Source organism: Zingiber officinale, chromosome 9B, assembly GCF_018446385.1.
Source record: "Zingiber officinale cultivar Zhangliang chromosome 9B, Zo_v1.1, whole genome shotgun sequence".
NCBI classification, from domain to species: domain Eukaryota; kingdom Viridiplantae; phylum Streptophyta; class Magnoliopsida; order Zingiberales; family Zingiberaceae; genus Zingiber; species Zingiber officinale.
Window position 1 is genome coordinate 6,944,941 of NC_056003.1, and position 26,336 is coordinate 6,971,276.

Below are 26,336 nucleotides of genomic sequence, written 5' to 3' on the forward strand. Positions count from 1 at the left end.
ACTGTTCCTCTCTCCTCCACTTGGCCAACGAGAGTACGCTCCTTCGCCGTCATCCCCAGCCCCTCCTGCTCTCTATATAAGCTAAACCATCTTCTCTCTTCTTTTCTGTTTTCTACTTCTCGATCGTTTCCGTCTCTCCCTCCCTCGAAATTGTCGCCTCTCTGGAATGGCGGGCGTGGCCATTGCCTTGCCCCTAGGCTCCTGGATCGCTGCAGCGGCGTCGGTGTCCTCCGCCACTGCCTGCGACCAGGACCTTCTCGCCAGGCCTTGCCGGAGGAGACTGGCGCCGATATCCTCCCCTTCTATACTCCGACGATCCAAGATCCGGTCCATCTCCACTTCCTTCGACCCCTGCGTATGCGACTTCCGCTCCTCCGGCGTCGCAGAACTCCGCCGCGATGGCTGCAGCCCTCTCTTCTTTGGGGTTCTGAAGACCGTGTCCAACCGAACGTGGCGAAGGATCGCCCACTACCCCGCCGCATCTGGTATTCGCAACCGACAAGCACTGATTTATTTATTTGATTGATGTTAACTCAAGTCCAATACTCGATCTAGTAGTTTGTTATTATCCCATATAATAAATCTTGACCTTCTTAATTTGTTAGATACGTGTTGATAGTCACTAGAATGCTGTTAATGGGATCTGGGTTTGTGATTGGTTGATGTACATGGAGATTTGGGCACAGGATTTGGTGCGACATTGCTTGGATGAGGAACTCCTGGCTACATTTTAACCTAGGGACGATATCAGTAGTGAGGACGATCTTCTTTTTTTTTTTTGGCATGTAAAGCAACTGAGCAAGTGAACCTTGCTGGGTTTAAGCGCATTGTTTCTCTTTCAGTTGTTTGCACATTTGTATAAGTAGACTAAGACTTGAATGTTAAACTGGATGCTCAATTAGGTTCGTTAAGGATTTTCAGATTTCATAGTTCTTCCAGTATCAGCACTTGCTCATGGATTATTATCATGATTTTGTTCCAAAAGACATGCAGAATTGTGGCTTTATTACAATGGGCAAAGTTACTTTATTTTAGAAGAGGGCAAACTCCATTCCAATGTATGTCATTTGCCTAATTGGCAAATCTTGTTGATCGATGGAACAATGAGTGTGCATATTTTCAATAGTCACTAATATATTCAAACCATGTTGCAGGACAAGCAATGACAGTTGCCTTGGAACCAACTATAGAACTTGGCGAGAAGAAAAGTAAGCGTATGAAACAGAGAAAGGTTGTTGTCACAGGTATGGGCGTGGTTAGTCCTCTTGGCCATGATCCAGACGTCTTCTACAATAACCTTCTTGAAGGCATTAGTGGCATAAGTGAGATTGAGACGTTTGATTGCTCTAATTATCCCACGGTATTTTTGTATCTACGCAATTAATTTTTAAAGTTCCATATCACACAAACAGTGCAGTAAAATATCTCAAGATGCTATTTCAAGAATTGAGTAATCTGTGAAGGTTTATATCAGACTGCATTGTTAGTGTCTCTAATAACAGACTATTTTGTAGAGAATTGCAGGGGAGATCAAATCTTTTTCTGCAGATGGGTGGGTAGCCCCTAAGTTTTCAAGAAGGATGGATAAGTTCATGCTCTATTTACTTACCGCAGGGAAAAAGGCACTAGAGGATGGTGGAGTCACAGAAGAAGTCATGAGCCAGTTTGAGAAAACAAGATGCGGTGTGCTGATTGGGTCTGCAATGGGTGGAATGAAAGTATGTATCTTCCTTAGCATATATCTCAGAATGAGAAGTCCCATGGCTTCCTTAGCATACCTCTGAGAAGGAGAAACCCCATCTTTTATCACTTACTAATGTCCATAAGAAATTATTGATGCCAGCTGTACCCTTAAACAGTATTCTGTGCTGTTTATGGCATTTACATAATTTTTCCTTAAAAATCATATCCTGCATTTCAAATTTCAGGTTTTTAATGATGCAATCGAGGCTTTGAGAGTTTCATACAAGAAGATGAATCCATTCTGTGTACCTTTTGCAACTACAAATATGGGATCTGCTATGCTTGCGATGGATCTGGTTTGGCCAGTTATCCTTGTTTGAAATGGAAAATGTCTAGAAATATGTCTAATACTTCTAATTGACCTCCCTGTGTTTCTTATACTTAGGGTTGGATGGGTCCTAATTATTCAATTTCAACTGCTTGTGCGACTAGCAACTTCTGTATTCTAAATGCAGCAAATCATATTATAAGAGGTGAAGCAGTAAGTCTCCCATTTCTACCATTGTTTATTAACAAAGTTTAAAGTTCGTGTTCATATTCCTGCTTTCTATATATTGCAGGATGTGATGCTTTGTGGTGGATCTGATTCTGCCATCATACCTATTGGTGCGACAGCTCATCCTAAGCCAACTTCTTTTCTGGTTATATTCAACACACTTAGCTATATGCATGCTCATGTTGTTGCAGGAGTAGGTGGTTTTGTAGCATGTAGAGCACTTTCTCAAAGAAATACTGATCCGACCAAAGCATCACGCCCATGGGATGTTGTATGTTTATGTTACTAGTTCTCTTTCTTTCTTTGAATTTTCCCTAAACCAGAAACTTAGATCCTGGGTAACTTTTGCTTGCCACTTTATTGGGTCTTGATCGTGTTTTGGTGTTTCACTCCTATTCTTCTTTTTTACACACCCATAAACTGTTCTTGTTGTGATATGGCTGCAGTATGTAAACTAATAATGTTTTAATACTGTACTTCAATATTTTTTTTCATGTAGCTTTATTCAGAATAGAGTTGTGCATGCCCCAATTATTTGTTGACTATGTGAAGTGGATCTTATTCATCCATTGAGCTTTATGCAACACTAGTAGTAATACTCAAATCAATTAAATGAATGCCTATTACATTGAACTAAGTTTTTTTTTTCTTTCTCTACTTCTAAATCTTCCACTCTAATTATAAAATCAACTATATAAATATTTTAAAAAATTAAATATGTCCATTATCAGCTCAGGCTATTTTCTTTTGTTCTCATCTATTAGAGCATCTCCAACGGAGGATATTTGGAGGGGATATTTCTCCAAATATCCCCCCTCTCAAATATCCTTCATTGGAGGGGATATTTTTAGGAGAATTAAAAATCACCGGGCACAAGTTTGTGCCCGTTGATTTCTCTTTTGTGGGGCCCACCAAAAGGTGGGCTACCATTTCTTTTCATTTTTTAAAAATTTAATTAATGTTTTTGAACTTTTTTAAATTTAATTAATATTTTTGAACCAAAAGGTGAGATATTTAATTGTGAAGTTGGGGATATTTGAGAGAGAGATATTTGATGGGTGAGACCCATAAATATTTGGTTGGTGAGATATTTCATTGTGAGATTTGGGATATTTGAATAGTAGGATATTTGAAGAGTGATGTTGAAGTAGAGACCACAAATACTTGGGAGAAATATTCTCAATCACTCTTAGAGACACCTATTTTCTCTCGGATTGTATTTTTACACACATCATCTATTGATCAAAGTATATAGGAGGATTAGATGAGTGTAAATGTTTATGTACAAATATTTTGTTGAACTAGACAACAAATCATCTACTAAACAAACAATATTAGAATTTTCTAATGAAGTATATAATATTGTATATTTATGAACTTTGGCTTATTTGTTTTGCATGAACCCCATAGACAAAACCAAACACAGCCATGGTAGAGCATATGCCCTATAATGATTTTAAAAAAACTTAAAGATACACTTATAAATACAAAGGGTGTGATACTAAAATTTTGGTTTTTTACAATCATTTTTTTTTATGATTTTGTCTTGGGATAACAATAAAAAGATAAACTGGATTGTTATATATATATGCATTAAATTTGATATATTGGTTGGTTTTGTTCATTTTGATTAGAAGTTTATCAATCGATTCAGTTTTCTTTATAAGCTTATTAATTTCGATTTAAGATTTGGTTCAGCCCAGTTTTATAATTTGCAGATTTCAATTTAGTTTGATTCACATTGAAAATATATTGATTGGTTCACTTTGATTTAAAAGTTTATTGGGTTCGGTTTAATTTCAGTTTGAAATTTCATACGTATTATTGCAGTTTAGTCTGAGAATGTTCTGATAAATTGATAAATCAAAACATCCATATGCTTGGTATTCTAACAAAATAAATATCCTGGTTTGACCAAGGTAGACCTAATTCTTTTTTCTTGTTTACTAATGGTTAAGGACCGTGATGGATTTGTTATGGGGGAAGGGGCTGGTGTGCTACTTTTGGAAGAACTAGACCATGCTAAGGTTAGAAGGATGATTCATTTGTATTTTCTAATTCATAATTCCATCTCTTTTCTTGCAGCTGTTTTTATTTATATTTCCTTTCATCTTGCAGCAAAGAAGAGCAAAAATCTATGCTGAGTTCTTAGGTGGAAGCTTCACTTGTGATGCTTACCACATGACAGAGCCACATCCTGAAGGTAACTTACATATTTATTTTCAAAATGCAAACATGGCATGATGCCTCTAGTGTTTTTTAAAACATTCTAATGATCCTATGTTAAATCAGGTACGGGTATTGTGCTGTGCATAGAGAAGGCACTATCAGAATCAGGAATATCCAGAGAAGATGTTAACTACATAAATGCTCATGCAACATCGACACCAGCTGGTGATTTAAAAGAATTTGAAGCTCTTATTCGTTGCTTTGGCAAGAACCCTAAGGTGTGTGATTTAAAAGAATATCAAGCTCTTATTAGTTATTTTGGCAAGATCTGTAAGGTGTGATAAAAATCATGCATGAATTATTGAAATTGCAGTTGAGAGTGAACTCAACAAAGTCCATGACTGGTCACCTGTTGGGTGCTGCTGGTGCAGTGGAAGCAGTTGCTGTTGTACAGGTAAATTTCAAGCTTTCCTGATGATATTTAAAGAACCTAGCCTAATTTACAACTATAAAAATATTGAATTTAAATTAACCCTAAAATTAATTTCTAAATTCATCTACTATATTCATTCTCCTCCATCAAAACCTCATTGAATGGCAACGAAGCAAGAAATTTATTGAGTTTCAGCAATTTATTGGAACGATATGTTTTGACAGTTCCATCCTGCACACTATGAAATTTCAAATCATAGATCAAACTTAGTGGCACCTAACATAAGTGCATAGTGGTTGGTCAAAGCACCAAGAACTTGTAGTAGGTATCAAAGTTCTAGGAGCATGATTTGTTAGCAAATCAACAGACAAATCCTTCACATTGAAAATTTTATTAATGTTTAATTCAATTGGCAAATCGATAATATTAGCATTAGTGTCAATTTTTCTCGCAATAGAAAATGTATCAATGAGTATTTTGTATGTTTCATTGCTTAGTGAAAATTTTCTCTTAATACTAGCCTGAATTTCTTGAATGTGCTTAATAAAATATTCTCAACAAAACTCTCAATTGACTATGAGTAGAAAGTGTCAGATAGAAGAATCAAATCAATGGGTTACCAAGCTATAGACCATAAATGATTTCAAAAGGACATCTGCATATAGATTAACTAATGGAATTATTATAGGCAAATTCAGCATGAATAAAATAGAATCTTAAATCTCTGATTTTTCTCTCATTAGGCTTCTAGGCAAGTATCTCAAGCTTCAGTTGACTGCCTCTATTTATCTGTCAGTTTAGAGATGAAATGTCGATGCAACTTTGGGATGGGTACCAAGCAATTTATATTGGGATTTTTAAAAGTAACTAATAAACTTGACAGCATTATGATGCGGGTAACCCATGCAATTTAATAATTTCCGTAAGGAATAACTTGGTCATATGATATACGTTGTTTATTTTGTTACATGGAATGCTGTTAGCTATTTTGGAGAATTTATCTACGACCACCACTAAGATGGACTCATGAATCTAATCAGCGCAGAGAATCCAGAAACAAAGTCCTTTAATATCTTTCTAGAGGTCATGGGGAGTGGGCAACATGCAAAAACCTATGTTTTAGCTTTAACCGTCTCACAAGACCATCTGTGTCTAGTTGCATTTAATTCTCATACTAGAAAGTCCTTATGAGACGTTTGAGGCATACACAAATGTGTATTCTAAAATAGATAGTTGTCTCTAATCACAAAGTCAACCCAATTATGATAGTTCCCCTCTTAACTTCCTAAAAAGTTTCAACTCTAAATCAGGACATGTTCATCCTTGAGGCAATAAACCCAATTTAGGTTTCTGTATTCTATGGTGACTATAACTCCTCTTAGTACATAACAATTTGTTATCCCTTCTGACATTTTAAGATAAAAGCATACCCCTCAAGGTCTGCACTTTAAGAGAAAATTATACTTAATCACCTAATGTATTTAGTGTTCAACTTCTTTTGTTATTGGACAAAACTAAGCACCTTGTGGTTAGAGTGTAGTATGAATTCATGTGGCAGAAAATAGTACCGTGAATACCTCAATGCATGTGGATAATTGTGTAAAATTGTCACAAGTAGAATAACATTCTAATCTCTAGTTATTCACTAAAGAAAGCACTTCGTGGCTTAAGGTACTCCTATCCTTACTCTGAATGTATCACAAAATATCTCAAGTGGCTCGAATAGGGTAAAATTAGCATTTCTTTGGATCAATGTATAAATTTTCAACTTGAAGGGTCTCAAGGATTTGAATGTACTCTAAGTGGGTGTTGTGGGTCTTGTTGTATATTAATTGGTTATTAAAGTAGATTACTGATTATTGTTGGGCCCCGTGGTTGTTTTGATGTGATCAACCAAGTTAGGTTAGTTCCTGCTTGTTATTTGATCCCTGTGTCTAAGTGTGCAGGAGTTTAGGAGCGCAGGAAGTCGAGCGGAAGACGCAACTAGCTAGAAGGACGACACGGGAAGGGAGCCGAAGGGGTCGGTGCGTCCGAAGGACGAGAGAGCTACGGAAGAGTACACTGGTGGACGAGAAGAACGTGCTCGAGGAGAAGGCCGGAAATTGGGTTCAGGTGAGCCCTATTTTGGTTGGCCGCAATCACCCAATCAATCGGAGCTTCGGAAGGAGAAAAGAAGTCAAAAGGAGCTAAAAAAGCTAGCTGGAGGCGCCTTCAACAAGTGTTGAAGGCGCCTGCGCTGACTGCAGTGCTGGAGGCGCCTTCATTACGTTGAAGGCGCCCTCAACTTGTCCGAGGCGCCTTCAAGAGCATGTGAGGTGCCTCAGACACCGTCTACGTGACCGTTTGCAATCGGATAGAACTCTATCCGGTCTTCACATTGGAGGCGCCTCAGATGGTCTTTGGAGGCGCCCTCAACCTTAGAGATAGAGTTTCCAGGGGCTATAAAAGGACCCCTGGACCTAGGAATTAATTAATTAACTCAGTATTTAATTCCTAGCAACTTGTAAGAGCTTTTAGTGTGTAAAAGGCTTCTCCGCCTTCAGAGAAGGAGACTTTCTTAGTGCGCCTGTTCAACCGCCTTGGATTAACAACCTTCTTGGTTGTAACCAAGTCAACTCGCTGAGTCTCTTTTTCTTTTCTGTCATTTACTTTATTTTATTGTTGCTATTATTTTTGAGTTGAAAGTCTTGAGGAGGGTATTCTTTATTTGCAGGCAATTCACCCCTCCCCTCTTGCCGGCACCGTTGCACCAACAAGTGGTATTAGAGCCCGACAGCCTCAGAAGGACTAACCGCCGACTGAAGCACAAAGATGGCCGGAACAAGCATTCATCCCTCGAAATTCGACGAAGATTTCACGACGTGGAAACGCCGAATGGAGGTATTCTTTAAAACCGAATTTGATATTCTTCTTATTATGAAATACGGTTTTGCAGCCCCTAAAGACAAGGAAGAATACAACTGGACGAAGGAGCAAGCTGATTTCGTGGCTAACGGAAAGGCTGAGTTCCGCTTGCTCAGCGTTCTGCCGCACCAGGAGGTAAGTTGGATCGGAAGCTACGACTCCGCCAAAGACCTCTGGGAAAAATTTCTGGAGCTCCACAAAGGCACCTCAGAAGCGAAGTTAGCAAGGCGCGACATTCTCCGGACCCAGTTGACAAATCTCCAGATGAACAATGGCGAGAAGGTAGTGCAACTCCAAGCAAGAATAAAGGAGCTGATAACTCAACTGACCAATCTTGGAGAATCGGTAACGAATCGAGATTCTATCCGGTATGCGCTCAACGCATTCCCAAGAACTCCAGAGTGGGCGTCTTAGTAGATGCTTACTACATCTCTAAAGACTTTGAGGTAAGTACTTTAGAAAGTTTATTTTCTACATTTGAACTTCACGAGTCTCGAATTGCAGAGCCTAAGCAAGTAGAGAAGCCAAATCTTAATGTTGCACTACAAGCCGAAAAAGACGATCCTGACTCAGAAGCGTCGATCGATGAAACTGAAGCAACACTGTTGGTAAGGAAATTAAATAAGTTCATTAAGACTAACAAATTCAAATCACAGTATGGGAACATCAACGCAACAGAAGGACGGACCGATGCTACAACTGCAACGAGGAAGGACACATCAAGGATGACTGCCCAAAGTTAAAGAAAAGGGTTAAGGAGAAGTCTCAAAGACCAAAGTCCTCCAAATGCAAGAGTCCGAAGGCTACATAGGATGATTCTTCATCCTCCGAGTCAGAAGCCGAAACTTCTCAGGAGTAGCACTAATAGCCAACCATCTCTTTGAAGATGACTCGGGATCAGAGATGAGCATAGATCAAGTGGGAGAATCAGAAGAGGAAAGCGACGATGAAGGGGGAGCATCACCAAGTGAGGTAAGTAAGGTACGTGCTCTCACCCCTACTCAGTCTTTTTAATTTATCAAGGTGTTTACGAAAGATCTAGCAAAATTAGAAAAAGAAAATGCTGAATTGAAATTGAAATTAGAAAAATCATGCCCCTTAGAGTTATTTAACAACTTAAATCAAAGAATGACAGTTTGAAAATGCAAATTGAAAAATTAAAAAATAATGAATGCTCAAATAAATTTCCAAAATTAAAACTTAAAATTTATGGAAAACTGAATTGGTATATTAGAAAACATCAGGGACAACTTAGACAAATTCCCAGAAATTATGTACCCCCTAAGTTCTTATATAATCCAGTAGGAAGGAACCTATACTGGGTTCCAAAATCTTTGCTAGATTAAAATTTTATAAGTTAGAGCTTTCAGCGAGAAAATTAAACAGTGAGTTTCTTTATGAGGCTTTGTCTAAGGAAGTGGTTGTTGCTCCAATAACCAAAAAGGCCTAGTGCCTCGCCACGACATGGAAGCCAAAATATTGAAATAAAATGTTTAATCAACTTTCTGGTAAAACATTTAAAATTAGAATTAGATAATGTTTTAAAAAGTTTTTCAAACATTTTAAAAGAAAGATTCTCAAATAACATTTTTTTGGTTAAAATTTCTTTTGAAATTAGAAATGTGTATTTACCTTTTTCTCATAAAATTGTCTTACCTCATTCTTTTTGCTATGATCAAAGAGGGAGAAATAGGTACAAGTTTAGGGGGAGTTTGAGGGAAGTTAACATTTTAAAAAAATGTTTTTTAACTTAATGTTGCAAATTATTTTATTGCAACCTTATTGCTTAAAATGTTAGGTTGGTAATGTATTTAAAATTACTATTTGTCTGTTTGTTTCCCTAACTTGAATTTGTGTTGATGCACATCAAAAAGGGGGAGATTGTTGGGTCCCGTGGTTGTTTTGATGTGATCAACCAAGTTAGGTTAGGTCCTGCTTGTTATTTGATCCTTGTGTCTAAGTGTGCAGGAGCTTAGGAGCGCAGGAAGTCGAGCGGAAGACGCAGCTAGCGAGAAGGACGACACATGAAGGGAGTCGACGGGCTCGGTGCGTCCGAAGGACGAGAGAGCTGCGGAAAAGTACACTAGTGGACGAGAAGAACGTGCGCGGCGTTCGAGGGATGAGAAGTCGGAACGGAAGCCTGCTTGAGGAGAAGGCCGGAAATTGGGTTCGGGTGAGCCCTATTTCGGTTGGCCGCAATCACCCAATCAATCGGAGCTTCGGAAGGAGAAAAGAAGTCAAAAGGAGCTAAAGTAGCTAGCTAGAGGCGCTTTCAATAAGTGCTGAAGGCACCTTCAACAAGTGCTGAAGGCGCCTTCAACAAGTGCTGAAGGCGCCTTCAACAAGTGCTGAAGGCGCCCTCAACTTGTCCGAGGCGCCTTCAAGAGCATGTGAGGCGCCTCAGACACAGTCTATGTGACCGTTTGCAATCGGATAGAACTCTATCCGGTCTTCACATTGGAGGCACCTCGGATGGTCTTTGGAGGCAACCTCAACCTTAGAGATAGAGTTTCCAGGAGGCTATAAAAGGACCCCTGGACCTAGGAATTAATTAATCAACTCAGTATTCAATTCCTAGCAACTTATAAGAGCTTTTAGTGTGTAAAAGGCTTCTTCGCCTTCAGAGAAGGAGACTTTCTTAGTGCGCCTGTTCAACCGTCTTGGATTAACAACTTTCTTGATTGTAACCAAGTCAACTCGCTGAGTCTCTTTTTCTTTTATGTCATTTTACTTTATTTTATTGTTGCTATTATTTTTGAGTTGAAAGTCTTGAGGAGGGTATTTTTTATTTGCAGGAAATTCACCCCTCCCTTCTTGTCGACACCGCTGCACCAACAATTACTTCCATATAAAAGGTCTTGGGACACGATTAATCACACACGATTGGGTTGTTCAAAAAATTTAAAGGACATGAGTAACTATTCATTTAACCCATTTTGTGTCTTAAAGAAGATCTTCCATTTATCTTCTATCCTAATCCCACTTTGGTGTTACACTATGCAAGTCGAACTTAGAGAACCACTGTGCTCCTACAATTAAGTATATTATTGAGTCTAGATATGAGAAGCCTATACTTGATGGCAATATTGTTGATGGTATGATTACCAACACATTCCGTTGGAGTTATTTTTTTAATGTCACTAATGTGAAAATGATTCAAGGACTCCTCCCACTAATAAAGTTAGCGAACAACTATGCTTCTACAATATTGTTTAGTCTAGATATGAGAACCTATACTTAATGCATGCTATAGCTCATGGCAATCTTGTTGATGGTATGATATTGATACACATTCACTAAGAGTCGAATAGACAGTAGACACACATTCCCTAAGAGGCATTTCAATAATGTGAGAATGACACAAGTACTTGTACTCTCACTAATAAAACTTTGCTTCGATTTGCCTATTTATTTTAGCCATTATTGGGGCTCATGCGGTAGTGTGTAAAAGGGCAGCCCAGTGCACGAAGCTCCCGCCATGCGAGGTCCCGGGGGAGGATCCATTGTACGTAGCCTTACCTTACTTTTTTGCAAGAGGTTGTTTCTAGGATTCGAACCCGTGACCTTTTGGTCACATGGCAACAACTTTACCGTTGCGCCAAGGCTCCTCTTCTCATGCGGTAGTGTGTAAAATTTAATAATTACAAATTAGGGATAAGATCTATCACTTGTTGAACAGTTCATAGGGTAGGAACTGGGGAACTTTTCAAGTGAGTCCCTTAACCTTTATGATTTTTACTAGTTATCAAAAAATCTTTTAAATTTTGATGGATTTTAAACCACCTTATGACTCTTATAAATATATCAAGTATGAGAAAGTACTTTTATGAGTAGGCTAACTACAGTTGGTTGGGCCAAAGCCATTCTTTCTACGTCATTAGCATTTGCGTTGCTTAAGCAACCATGACAAAGTATTTTAGAAGAATAAACAAACAAATCCTTCTTAATTTCTAAAGAAAGTTTTGTGGGCTAAATTGATTAACATAATTTAACTCAGAATTTTAATTATGGTTGTATGAAAAAACAAATAATATAAACTCCTGAGTTAGTATTGAATATTTAACTGTACTAAATGCTTCTAACGTGTCTAAAAATATGGATTGTGTTCTCAATCATTGCAAAGATCATTTGGATTGAGTTTAGATATGGCTTAGCTTTATCGCCAGCTGACATATGGCTAAAAGACCAATAGATCTGGTTTGCATTCAAGCTCACACTTATTCACAAGGAGTTAATCGCAAGGGCTGAAAGGTGGAGACTCGTCAAACATCCTTGGTCCGGAATCTCGCAAGGCTAGTAAGTGTGTAAGACGGTAAGCCTGAAGGCCTTAATAGAGGTTACTCCTTGAGGACTAGGGATATATATCGGTAGACATACGATAAGGCGACCGAATTTGTTAACTGAATGCAAAAGACTGCCGTGTGCATAAGCCTCCAGACGGAGCCGTTACCAGTTAGGTGAGCATGAAAGTTTTATGAATTCCTAAGCTATAAGTATGCATATCTGATGTATCGCCTATGTCTGAAAGATTTGAGCAAAATATAAGAGAATGAGACAACAAGTCCCGAACCGTAAACCTTGAATACCTAGATCTTGCTAAAACAACAAAACCCAAAGTCTCGGAGTTAGCAAATAACCTTGGAGTAATTTATGATAGTCTCTTTACTATCAAAGGTTTCAATAAAATATTTCTACTCTCTCAAAGAAGAAAGTCAGGTGTTGCAGAAGGAAGAAGCTCAGCTACGGACCTCTGTTAGCCATTTAGAAAGAGAGCTAATAAGTTATAAGCCACTACAAAATGTTGTGTAGTTCCAAACAATAGCAACTGAAGGGAAAGCTAAATTTGATGATGGAAACAAGTTTTGTTTAGCTTCCCACCTTGTGCACATGTATATAAGGGGAGGCCGGGAGGGGTCGTACCTACACCTTTATATCATATGCTAAAACAAAATCATACTTTAAAAAAAATAGATTTTTTTTAATGTTTGCCCTCAGTTAATTTAGTGTTCCTCTAAAGTTGGAATTCTGGTATGCCATAGTATATTAATGTTTGGAATTTCAGATTGCCACTAAAATTTGTTGTAGAATATCATATCTTATCTTTACTATCTTATCATATCTTGTCATATCTCATCTTACTATATTATCATATCTTGGCATACCATGTCTTAATTGTATATTTCTTCTTTATCTCTTGTAAACTTATAACTATAAATATATGAGCCTTATTAATTCATTGAATATACACAAAAAGGAATATGCATTGCAGTGTTTTCTTTGAGTTTCTTTCTGTTTTAGTGCTTTTATGGTATCAGAGTGATAAAAACATTCTTTTGCTGAGGAAACTCGGTTTTTGGGAGTGAGTGGGATGAATGATTCTAACATGTCTTCAAACGCTGGTCAATCAAACCCTTTATTTGTTCCCACTGCTTCTGATAATTCTTTACCCTTCTAAATCACTAGCTTTAAGCTCTCTGGCTAGAATTACCTTCAATGGTCTAGATCCATCCAACTTATCATTCGAGGGAAGGGCCAGCTATCTTAATGGTCCTATTCCCAAGCCATCTTCAACCGACCCTTCCTTTGCTAATTGGGACATCCAGAACTCCGTGGTAATGTCGTGGCTCCTACACTCGATGGATGATGCCATTGCTGAGATTTATCTCATCTACCAGACTGCGAAAGCAATATGGGACGCAGTCACCTTTGCCTATTCAGATTTGGAGGGCTCTTCACAAATGTTCGATCTGCGACATCGTTTCATAAATCTGCGTCAAGATGACAGTACAATCACTCAATATTTTAGTTCTCTAACCAAACTCTGGCAGGAACTTGATCTCTTTACTCAGTGAGCCTGGACTGACACCGCCAACAACAAGATCTATCGCAAATTACTTGCAAAAGAACGAACCTATGATTTTTTGAGCGGACTCAATCCTATTCTCGATGATGCTCGTGGTCACATCTTAAGCATTAAACCGCTCCCGAGTCTTGATGCTATTTTTCAGAGGTTCGTCGTGAAGAACAACGCTGCCGCATCATGCTTGGTGGCTCCTCTATGGCCTTTGCTTCATCCATTAACTCCGATGCCTCTGCCATGGTTGCTCGGTACTCGAACTCTCATGACACTTGCAAGTCTCTTTGGTGTGATCATTGTAACCATCCCCACCACACCAAAGAAACCTGCTAGCTTCACAACAAACCTGTAGATTGGGTCCCACCAACCAATGCAAGAGTGATGTATCCAAGCCTCCGACTGCAGGCAAATCCGATGCAGCGTCCTCCTCATCTTTGACTTTCACTCAGACCCAACTTGATCAGACTGGTCAAATGTTCTCATCCTCTACATCCTTGATGGCTCACGATATTTCCTCCTCTACTATGAATGAGTCAGCCACATTGGGTGAATCTTGGATTATTGATTCTGGTGCATATGTCGGGTGCTCGTACTATTTTTTCTTCATACAATCGATATTCTGGTACTCGTACTGTTACTTTGGCGGTTAGATCTGTTTCACCAGTAGTGGGAATTTGAACTGTGACTCTTAGTCCCAATCTTTTGCTGCATAAAGTTTGATTTGTTCCTAAGTTGTCATATAACTTGCTCTCAATTAGTAAACTGACTCGGGATTCTGATTGTGTGACTAATTATTTTTTTCCAAAAACTCGGGATTAGGGGAGGACGATTGGGCATGCTGCTGAGGTGGTTGGATTGCACTACTTTCTATGTGCTAACTCTCAAGCACGTTGTTGTCAAGTTGTTCGTGGTTCAATCTCTTCCCATCACCACCACCAAATAAAACTACTCCATCACCACCTTGGCCATCCTAGTTTCTCTTATAGGTGTCGCTTATTTCCTTCATTGTTTCTTTCTTCGAATCACTTCGTGTGTGAAATCTATCAATTAGCTAAACCATGGTTTAAAGTGTCGTGCCGAGACGGTCGAAACGGGCGAAACATTCTCGTTCCGCTCGATGACCGGCACCGACACGACCCCGACACCAGACCCGCGACAGGTGCGACGTGTTGTGCGACTGTGTGGTCACAGCGAAGGGGTCGCTTGACCCTGCAATAATAGTGGAGGGGTTGCATAATCCTTTCGCTACCGCCGCGGAGGCATCGTGCAACCTTGCGGTCGTTGCAAAGGGGTCGCACGGCCAACGCGGTCGCACCAAAGGAATCACGCAATCCCCGCGGCCATGGCTGGTTGTGCAATCTCGCGACAATGCCGCAGTCGTGCGGGCTCGTGAGTGGTGTCGGATTTTAGATTTTTTAAAATTAAACTTAGGTTAATTATTTTAATCAACTCCTAGCTATGATGGAGATAATCTAAAGAGACTTTATTAAACCCTAATAAAATTATCTAATTAATTTATATTTCATTTATTTTAATTTAAAAATTATAATATATTTATTTATTTATTTATCTATTTTCATATCTTTTCCTTTTTTTTAAGATTATTTTTTATATTGTTTATTTTTTAAATATTTATGTTAAATATTTTAGTTTTTAATTAATATATTTTATATTTAAAAAAATATCGAAACTATATCGGTACCGTATTCTTTTCCTTTTTTAAAAGATTATTTTTTATATTATTTATTTTTTTAAATATTTATGTTAAATATTTTAGTTTTTAATTAATATATTTTATATTTAAAAAATATCGAAACTATATCGGTACGACACGATACGGTATTGAAATCGTATCGTTCCGGTCCAAGATCGAAATCTCGGCACGGGTTGAAATTTTAAATCTTGAGCTAAACACACTAGGGTTCCTTTTTCCATTCATTCATATCACGCTTCAAAACCTTTTTCCCTTGACCTATGGGGTCCTTCATGAATTTCTTCAATTTCAAATAAAAAGTGGTTTATTTCCTTTATTGATGATCATTCTTGTGCTTGTTGGATATTTTTTTTAAGTGAAAAATCTGAAGTTGCACATGTATTTGAGCAATTTTATAATATGATTCTCACGCAATTTAACTCTCGTATCCAAGTTTTTCGAACTGCTAATGGAACCAAATATATTAATTCCTCACTAAATATTTTTTTTCAAAAAGGGGGTATTATTCATCAAAGCTCTTGTGTCGATACACCACAACAAAATGGTGTATCTAAAAGAAAAGTTCGTCATCTTTTAGAAGTTGCTCACACACTACTTTTTCTTGCAATTTACATAAACGCATGATGCTATTTGAATTGCTTGCTATTTGATAAATTAATTACCATATTGGGTGTTAAAATTTAAAATCCCGATTTTCACTCTTCAAGAATGTTTTCTAAAATCTCATATCTTTTCCGATCTTCCTTTACGCATATTTGGATGCTCGGTTTTCATTCATATTCATAATCATCTTAGGTCTAAGTTAGATCCTAGAAGTCATAAGAGCGTTTTTGTAGGATACTCTTCCACCAAAAAAGGTTATAGATGTTATTCTCCTTCAAAAAGAAAATATTTTAGAGATGTCACCTTTTTTGAACATCAATCCTTTTATTCGAAGTCTTCTACCAGGGGGAGTCTCTGACCCTACCTCATATTTCTCTAACTAATTGGGAACATCTTAATTGATCTGATATCTCCAGTGCCTCACTTGTTTGGCTCAAGTTCTGTTCCTAATGATACTAAGTTGCCATAATTGGATATACCACTCACACTTCGCAAAGGTACCTGTCTGTGCACTTGACATCTTATCTCAGATTTTTTTAGGATACTCTCATCTATCTAGATATATGCGTGCTTTGGTAACCAATCTCTCAAAAACAACAGTACCGACCAATATTGACGAGGCTCTTCAACACAAACATTGGCATACAACGGTCCATGAAGAGATCAAAGCCTTAGAAAAAAATGGTACAGGGAACATAGTTAATGAACCAGCAGGAAAGGACCCGGTTGGCTGCAAATAGGTCTTCACGATTAAGTGCAAAAGCGATGGTTTGGTTGAAAGATACAAAGCCCGTTTCGTGGCAAGGAGTATACTCAAACTTACGGAATTGACTATCAAGAGACTTTCGCTCTGTGGCAAAGATTAACATTATTCGGGTATTGCTATCTCTTGCAGCAAACTTAGATTGGCCACTTCACCAACTGGACGTTAAGAATGCCTTTCTGGTGATCTAGCGGAAGAGGTGTACAGGAATCTGCCACCTGGGTTCAACAAGAATAAAGAAGTCTCAGCTTGTCGTCTAAAGAAGGCTCTCTAAAACAGTCTCCTAAGGCTTGGTTTGACAGGTTTGCCAAGATGGTTAAACAGTTCGATTACAACAAACTCACACTGACCATACTCTATTTCACCATAGAGTAAAGGATAAGATTGCCATATTGATTGTTTATGTAGACGACATTATAATCACTGGGAATAATCTTCAAGAGATAGAAAGGATCAAGAAACATATTGCAACAACATTTGAAATGAAGGATCTTGGGAAACTACAATTTTTCCTTGGAATGGAAGTTGCTCGAAGCAAGGAAGGAATGTTCATCTCACAATGAAAATATATTCTTGACTTGCTAAGAGACACTGGGTTAATGGGATGTAAATCAGTTGATACTCCCATGGATCCAAATATAAAGCTTGAGACTCATCTAGAAGATTCACCAGTAGATCGTGGCATGTTTCAACGACTCGTTGGCAGATTGATTTATCTTGCACACACCAGACCTGACATCGCATTTCCGGTGAGTTGTCTTAGCCAATTTATGCACGCACCATATCAATGTCATTTGAATGCTGCAAACAGAATTTTGAAGTATCTAAAGGAAACTCCTGGCAGAGGGTTAATGTTCAAGAAAAACACCACAAGAAATCTTGAAGTATTTGTTGATGCTGATTGGGCGGGGTGTCTGAATGATCAGAGATCTACTTCGGGTTATTATTCTTTTAGAAATATGATCACTTGGCGAAGTAAGAAGCAGTCTGTTGTGTAGGATTGAAAAGACGCTAGAGGGGTTGAATAGCGTTTACCGCTTTTTCAATTATAATGAGTTAAAACAAACGCAGCGGAAAAGAGAAAGAAGAAAGAATAAAGAACAAGCGGTAATACAAGTATTTTTACTTGGTTTGGAGCCTTTGACAACTCTTACTCCAAGACTTGCACTCGTTGAGTGCTTTCGTTGGGCAATCACTATCAGTTCGACAATAGGGTTATTAAATTTGAGTACACGAACTATAAAATAAATGTTACCAAGAAAGAAGTATAAACACAATTGTTTGATCATCGGTTGTCAGAGCAGCACGTAAGAACGAAAGTCGGAGCGAATATTATGCTGGAGTTGCTAGTCGAAATCCTTTTTATAGGTCACCCCTGGGCACCTGAAGTGTTGATGTGGTTGCACCTCATCGAAAGTTTATCTCCGAAACTTTTATCCATCTCCAGGCGCCTGGACCGGTCCGGGCGTCTAGACCCTGACGTATGCTGTCCACTTAGCGTCTGCCATGTCAGTTGGTCGCTCGTTAGCTTCACCCCTTGCTCGGGCGCCTGGACCACCTTCGGACGTCTGAAACCATTTTTTCAGCCTTTTGCTTTCCTGTATCATAAAGTTAGCATAACAAGAGCAATATATTTGACGGTCTCCGAACTGTTTGATCTTGACTTTGAGTTTCGCTAAAATCGTAGGTCGGACCGACGCCTACTGTTCCCTCAATTGGGAATGCGTTCTCACTAGATCTCTCCTCCAGTTGCTTACCTCCACTTACTAATCGCATACTTCATTGATGTCAAGTCCCTTGATCTACTAGGACTTCCTATCAGATCTCAACCAATCTAGACTTTAGTCAGTTATCAACCCAACTAGTCTTCCTCTTGCCAAATCTCAACCAATCTAGACTTCATGCCAGCTATCAACCTAGCTAGGCTTTAGCTTGGTGTTTCGGTCCTCTAGACCCATCAAGTTCATATCCTACAAACTTGGTAAAAGGATTAGATAATAATATAATCTAACTTTAACCTTTGTCATATATAAAAAATCTGAGTTTGATTATTAGTTCAGCCCGCACAAACAATCTCCTATTTTTTGATGTAATGTCAACTTAGGTTAAAGTTAGGAAAATAAAGTCATTTTTGGCTAAGTAAAAGACTATGCATTAAGTCCTAAAAAATATACATTAAGTCCTAAACCCTAAGTAAAAGATTATGTGTTATAAGAAATATATAATTTGATTTTCTTAACTTTAAGCCTTACCCTTACTCTCTCCTTTTGTTATATATAAAAAAGAATTAAAGTAAAGTTTAAGTGTTACATTCAGAAAACCAATAAGAGAGTTGAGTGTAATATATAGTTTTGCAAATATGTTAAAAATTTATAAATAAGTATTGAAAATTTGGCATATAAATCTTGTAAACAATTTTTCAAATGAATTTTCAATGTTTAACTTTGCAAAAGTGGTTTTAAGGAAAAATATTTTCAATATATTTTTCAAAATTCCCAAAGATATTTTCAAAATATTTTTAATTTCTTTCAAAATAAAGTTTTTCAATAAATATAAATTTTCAGCCCTTTTGAAGATAAGATTTTCAAAATATTTTGTTACACGAATTTCAAAGCATTTTTAGAATAAGTAATTTTAAGGGAATTTTAAAAGTTTGAATTTTGAAAATTTTTTCTAAGCAAATGGTTTTCAAGTAGAAAAATTTTAACAAACAAATTTGATAAGAATTTTCAGATAAGAGGATTATTTGCTTAGAAAAATATTTTTCTAAACAAATAGTTTTCAAATATATTCTCCCCTTTTAGTTGACACTTAGTTAACTTTCTCAACATATTTTTAAAACATTTTCTTCCCCTTAATTTGATACTAAGTTTTGGGTTTGTTTAAGGTATATTAATTAACCTGCTCAATATATTTTCAGAACACTTCATTCTCCTTAAATTGACACTTCCCATTAACCTGACACCTCTAGTTACCCTTGTTATCTACAAGGAGCTCTACCTAAGTGTCTAAGGGACTAGTGTTGGAAATACTAATTTTCAGAAAATATATTATGTTGAAAAGCTAATATTTTCTCTTCATCCATTCTAATTCTAATTGTAATAGATATAAAATTATTTAAATTAATCATTAATCAATTATTCCTGAAAAATTAATCTCGGATTGAGTTAATTAAATTAGCATTAAATTTCAAGCTAAATGAAATAATTGGTTACTAATGTTTTATCAATTAAGTTAAGAATAAGTTTAAGTTCATATTAAGTTCATTTAATTCGGATTAACAAATAAGGTTATTTTTGGATTGATAGTTTACTTAAAATTAAGTTGGATTGATTATTATCAATATTAATTAACTATTATTTACGTAACTCAATTCAATAATTTAGTACTTATTTGTTTAGAGTTAATTAACTTAAATTATTTTTTAATTAATTTTAGTTGAATTAAGTTGAGTTTAATTTAAGTCTTAATTTAAATTAAACTTTTAATTAAATTTTAATTTAAGTTAAATTAAAGGTTACGTTTTAATAATTAATTGTGATTAATTAATTTTCAGAATGATTAAATTAGGATTATTTAATTAATTATTTATTTTGGCTTGATAATGATTAGTTATTAATTAAGATTTAGGTGAATTGATTAATAATTATTGAATTATTAATCTTTAATTAAATTATTTTAGATTTAATTGAGTTAGTTAGAATTGATTAAGATAGATATAGTAAATTAAGATTAATAATTATTGAATTTCAGATTAATTAATTAATTAATTATTTAGGATTTAATTTAATTTAATTTAATTTTAATTTACTTCATTTTTAAGTTTTAATTGAAGTTTAATTAATTTAGGATTTGATTAAATTTTTTTTTAAAGGATCTTAAAATGATTTTTAAAAGGATTTAAAATAATTTTTGAAAGGGCTTTAAAATAATTTTTTAAAGGGCTTTGAAAATGATTTTTTAAAGGTTTTTTTTAAAAAAATAATTTTTAAAAGGGTAAAATAATTTTTTAAAGGTTTTTTTTAAAATAATTTTTAAAGGGTTTTTAAAATAATTTTTAAAGGGTTTTTAAAATAATTTTTAAGAGAAAATTTTGAAAGAATTTTAAAATGATTTTTAGAAAATTTTAATTAATTTAATTCAAAAGTTTAATTTATTTAATCTTGAAGTTAATAAAATTTTAAAGTTTAAATTAACCCTTATTCATCTCACTCAACTTATGTTTTCAACTAAGGGTATCCTATAATTTTGTGAGATGATTAGTTATAAATTTAGATTCAGTCAATTAAATTTACATTTCAAAAATTAGCTTCCAGGTAGTGGCGAGGCACAAGGGTCTTCTTAGGTATTGAAGCAACGACCACTTTTTAAGACAAAGTCTTTTAATGAAATTATTCATTTAATTAACTTACTGAAAAATCCTGGTCTAATTAGTTTAGGATGTGACGAGGTAGTTTTGGTTAGTTTCACTTAACTAAGTAGACTAAGAAGGGTATGTCTTACCACACTACTCCCTAGATCAAGTTTTCTTAACATACTATTATCTCGCCCCCACCGTGGTACTATGGTTGAATAAGAGTTAAATTTTCTTTATAGTCTAAACCTATTTACTCAACTGGGTAGACTATTGTTTTGAAGGTGTCAACTAATTTGGTGCCTCCCCTGAATTATTGAACTAACGTTTGTTTTAAGTTTAGGTTTATGTCGATTTGTTTTGTAGTTGTAGTAGACTTGATTATAGTTTAAGTTTGGATTTGATTTATTAGATTTAAATGTGTAACTTAAGTTTGGATTTGATTTGTTAGAGCTTAAGTTAGATTTGAGTTTGTAGTTTATTTTTGGATCTGAGTTATTAGGTTTATCTTGTTTTGTTTTTAGGTAGTGTATTTTATTTTTAAGTATATAATATTGGTTTGGTCTTATTTGCTTGGTTAGACAAGCTTTTGGCACCTAAACTTTAGTTTAATTTTTATTTTGGCTTATTAGTGAGAAAAGTTTTGTTTGTTGAGCTGGACTTGAGTCCGGATTTGTAGTAAGTATATAACTTGTTGCGATTCGAGTATCATATATGGTTGTGAATTTTTCTAGTAGGTCTTTTAGATTAATTACTTCAGTTTCTAGGTTGGAGTTTTCTTCCTCAAGGTTTTTGACTTGAGTTGAGTTAGTGTTTCTTGTTTGGGAATTATAACTTGTTCCTTACGGTATTGATTTTCCTTAAGGAGTGTTTCATTTTATTTTTCATATCTAGACAATTTCCTATTCATGCATGTAATAATTTTGAAAAAGTTAGCAGACAAATTTAGGTATACCTCATTGGAACCTTTATAAACCAGTATGGACTCATGGCTTGACTTATGTTTGGACTCGTCGTCTTGATTTGACTCACTTTCGGACTCGGGTCCGATTGCCATAAGCGCGAGGTAGATTGCTTGCTTTCGATCTTTGGTGTCCGATTCTTCTGAGGAAGATTCGTCCCAGGTGGCTTGGAATGTCTTCTTCCTCTTTGTCTTCTTGGATTTGTCTTCCTGTGATGAACCTGCAAGAAAAGTCACACCTTTCTCCATCTGTTTTGAGTTAGTTTGTTCGTAGAGTTCTAAGTTCACAAAATAAGTCATCTAATTTTAATTTATTTAAATTTCTCGAAACTTTATAGGCATCCACTATAGATGCCCACAGTGGATGATTAGTACTAACTCAAGGCATACCTTAAAGTTCACAGAATTGTGGCATCTAGGTACCTACCACACAATAGGTTGCAGACATTCTTACAAAAGCTCTCCCTATTTTTGACTGGTTAATAGGCAAGCTTGGGATGTATAACATATGCCATCCAGCTTGACGGGAGTAGAAAATATCATGTTTTATTTTACTATCTTATCATATCTTATCTTACTATATTATCATATCTTATCTTACCATATCTTATCATATCTTATCTTATCGTATATTTCATCTTTATCTCTTATAAACTAATAACTATAAATATATGAGCATGTATTAAGTCATTGAATATAAAAAGGAATATACATTGAGTGTTTTCTCTGAGGTTCTTTCTGTTTTAGTGCTTTTATTTGTATATTTGCATATTTCCACATAAATACAAAATGGCTGCCTCATAGTACGGGCTATACAATAGCAGAGCCTACCAATTGACTCTGTGCCCCGCTAATTTCACTGGGCATTTTCCGCATTGGATCTCCTGACATAGTTGAAATCAAGTCAGTCGTAGTTTGAGCAGGCTCTACTTGTGTCAGCCCAGACACATTAACAACTTTAGATGCCACAATTTGTTCCTATTGGACAGCTGGTTATTTTTGGAGGATTGCCTGTAGTTGCATTTTCATTGTCTTTCTTATAGTATTAACTCTTCACTTAATTTGTAGTAGCAAACTTCAGACGTGGACACTCAGAATTCCTCAACTTAAGGTATTTTATGTAATTATTATTTAGCTTAGTGCTCAGACTGCAGAAGATCGTGATATTATCACATTGGATACATGTGCAAATCCGATGACCTTCGTTGTGAGTTATAAAAAGCAACTTTTTCCCACGCAGGTTCATATGACACTGTCCTTAAAAAATTAAAGAAAAACATGTCATTTTAGTGGCTTGTGCTATTCTATTTTTTTTTTCAGAAATATGTCCTGTCGTTTCTTTTCTTCAGAAATGTGCTTGGCATCTGAACAGATAGATAAATATATGATGCCTCTATGCCTTTCTTGCTGCTATTTATTTATTTATTTTTGGGTTTTTGGTGATTTTGCAGGCTATTCGGACAGGTTGGATCCATCCCAATATCAATCTGGATAATCCTGAGAAAACTGTGGTATATCCTCTTTAATATTTTAAATTCGAAACTTATCTGGATTTCCAATCATAATAGTTTCGAGTTAAAGTATAGTATAGTATTAGCCATTACTCTGTTCTATCTCTCCATTAAAGTGATTGCCTAACATCCATGTGGGTGTGGCCAGTTGTCACCTAGTATAACCCCTATGCTGGACGTGAAGTGGATATGGTCAGATTCTTTGCTAGCAAAAAAACAGGACAATTTTAAAACCTAAGATTGTTAAAACATTGAGATCCACGACTAGGTCATTGATCTGGCCACCTACTCCAAGATCCTTTTGCTGGCTGATTTTAGAATGCTAGATGATATCCAGGATTTCGTCTGTTTCCTCTGCCGATACATCCTTGTCACCGTCAATTGGTTCACGCCCCGCCCCTCCTTCCTATATTGAACGATAATCAACCTTCAAACTTCCCAACAGAATAATCCAAGCTGATTCACAACTCTGTGCACATCGCCCACTGTTTACGCACATATACTATGCCACCCCCTTTGGCACCACCGTCGTCAACTTCCCCATCTCCCACTTCTCCGTTGAAGTTGTTTGGTTGGGGGTTACGGGCCACATCCTCTTTAGTATTAACCTCGAGTTCCTTGGTGTGTCTATGCATCACACCATGCATTTCGAACAATTCTTGACGAACAATTGCCCATAGTGAGGTCATGATCTTGTACCTTGTTATCCCTTCCTACTTTTATGGTGACTACCACTGGTTCCTCTAAGAGATTCGTGTGGAAATGCAAATCTCGGTCATCTTCAACACATTGTTCTCACCTTCCTCTCCCTTTCTCCTCTCCCGCCTCTTTGTCCCCCGCATCTCCTCCCTAAGGGTGCACCACTCCTTAAGACACAAAAAACAACCTTGGTCCTTGGTGCCCTTGATTGCAATGGGAGTAGCGGAAGGGGCAATTTGGGGCAAAGGATGAGGGGAGCAGTGACTAGGGCTTTGCATATGTGATAATATGTGTGCTCAATGGTTTCGGGTGGTTGATGAATGACGACGGTGTTTGTAGTAGCCGACTGTGGCAACTAGACATGTGGACATTGGACTTATCCATTTAGGCTTCCCTGTGGAAACCTGGTTTTATTTATAAATAGAGATCTATTTGAAACTATATATTAACCCATACTTAGTTTTATATTCCAGATAATTAAAGACCATCTATTTGATATCCTGTGAAAGGTCTCTCCGTAGGGACCTTTGTAGAATACACCCCGTGTAAAGGATCAAAATAGGTATTCAATATGCTTTATAGAGTAGATGTGATACTAATCTGTAGTGCCTCAAAAAATATGTTATCAATCAATACTATTATAGACTTATATGTGGAATTTCTTTTGTTAAATTCAGGATGCAAGTTTGCTAGTGGGTCAAGAAAAGGAGAGATTAGATGTGAAGGTAGCACTATCTAATTCCTTCGGCTTCGGCGGCCACAACTCATCCATCCTGTTCGCACCTTACAAGTAATCAAACCTTGCCTTAAAACACATGTTGGCAAAAGGCGGTTAGTATCGTCTGATTACTAATCAGAGTCTCTGTACCGTAGGTCCATTTTCAGTTTTGATATTGTTCTGAATTAATATATGCTGGGTGATTATTCATCTTTCCCCTACAGATCATGCCCCAGTAAAATGCAAGCACGTTTATTTAGTTTGTATATGCAAAAATTCTGAAATTGCTTTGTTCACGCCGCTTGGAGCACTGCTGACATTTTACTTTGGACTAGCAGTCAATGTTGTGATGCTCTGAATAGGTGATGAATTAGTGTCCACTATGCTGTTCTAAAGAACTTTCCCCTACAGATCATGCCCCAGTAAAATGCAAGCACGTTTATTTAGTTTGTATATGCAAAAATTCTGAAATTGCTTTGTTCACGCCGCTTGGAGCACTGCTGACATTTTACTTTGGACTAGCAGTCAATGTTGTGTTGCTCTGAATAGGTGATGAATTAGTGTCCACTATGCTGTTCTAAACAAAATATATTTGATTTATGGATCAAGCTTTTTACAATGGCAAAGTTAAGCATTCTAAAACAAAATAGGAAGTGAATACTCTTGGACCAAACAATATGTTACCAGAAATTTTGGAGAGTTAGTTGAATTTTAAAATTATACAGAATTTAAATTCAATTTACAATAGAGATGACCTGAGTGGATGATCTCAGGCTGTCAGCAGGGGCTGTTTTTTGTTATGTACAGAAGAGCGGACTTAGTCGCCGAGTGGGTAGATAGCCGAGCTATAGGTCTGTGTTACAGAGCGACTTGAGTAGGTCTGCAGAGCGGTCTTGACAGAGCAGTCTTGACAGAGTAATCTTGATAGAGCAGGTCTTGACAGAACAGTCTTGACAGAGCAGTCTTGACAGATCAAGTCTTGACAGAGTAGTTTTGACAGAGTAGTCTTGACAGAGCAAGTTTTGACAGAGCAGGTCTTGACAGAGCAGTCTTGGCAGAGCAGGTCTTGACAAAGCAAGTCTTGACAGAGCAAGTCTTGACAGAGCAGGTCTTGACAGATCTGGCGAAAGGCAGACCGGGCGAGTACACAGGCCGACCGGGCGGATGAAGAGACCGATCCGGAAAACTGACTGAGGTCTACGAGAGTCGCAGTTTCCTTGAAACAGATTGACGCCCACCTCCGGTTGTGCTTCGAGGCTTACTCGGATCGTCTGTTTCTCAGGATATAACGGTTTGACCGTGATCCCCACCAAGCACTAGTGGTCACGGCGAACTGAGTGACACCCGATCACTATCACGAGCACTTTGTCGAGTAGGAATAACACGACAGAGGAGGGGAATGAGGTGGATA

The 26,336-nt window shown here is 36.8% G+C and overlaps 1 protein-coding gene across 2 annotated transcripts; it reads left to right on the forward strand.

Moving 5' to 3' along the window:
• LOC122025729 (3-oxoacyl-[acyl-carrier-protein] synthase II, chloroplastic-like) lies at nt 1–25,408 on the forward strand. 2 transcript variants are annotated; one of them, XM_042584589.1, is made up of 14 exons: nt 1–485; nt 1,155–1,360; nt 1,515–1,718; nt 1,929–2,039; nt 2,129–2,224; nt 2,304–2,349; nt 2,431–2,510; nt 4,198–4,266; nt 4,358–4,442; nt 4,532–4,686; nt 4,782–4,862; nt 23,449–23,508; nt 24,885–24,997; nt 25,150–25,408. In XM_042584589.1, exons 1-14 carry the CDS (start codon nt 167–169, stop codon nt 25,205–25,207), a joined length of 1,683 nt encoding a protein of 560 aa, XP_042440523.1. In that variant the 5' UTR covers nt 1–166; the 3' UTR covers nt 25,208–25,408. The 2 variants fall into 2 exon arrangements, with proteins under 2 accessions (XP_042440523.1, XP_042440524.1); XM_042584590.1 differs by having other exon boundaries at nt 2–485; nt 24,885–25,038.
• Nucleotides 25,409–26,336: the final 928 nt, after the last annotated feature.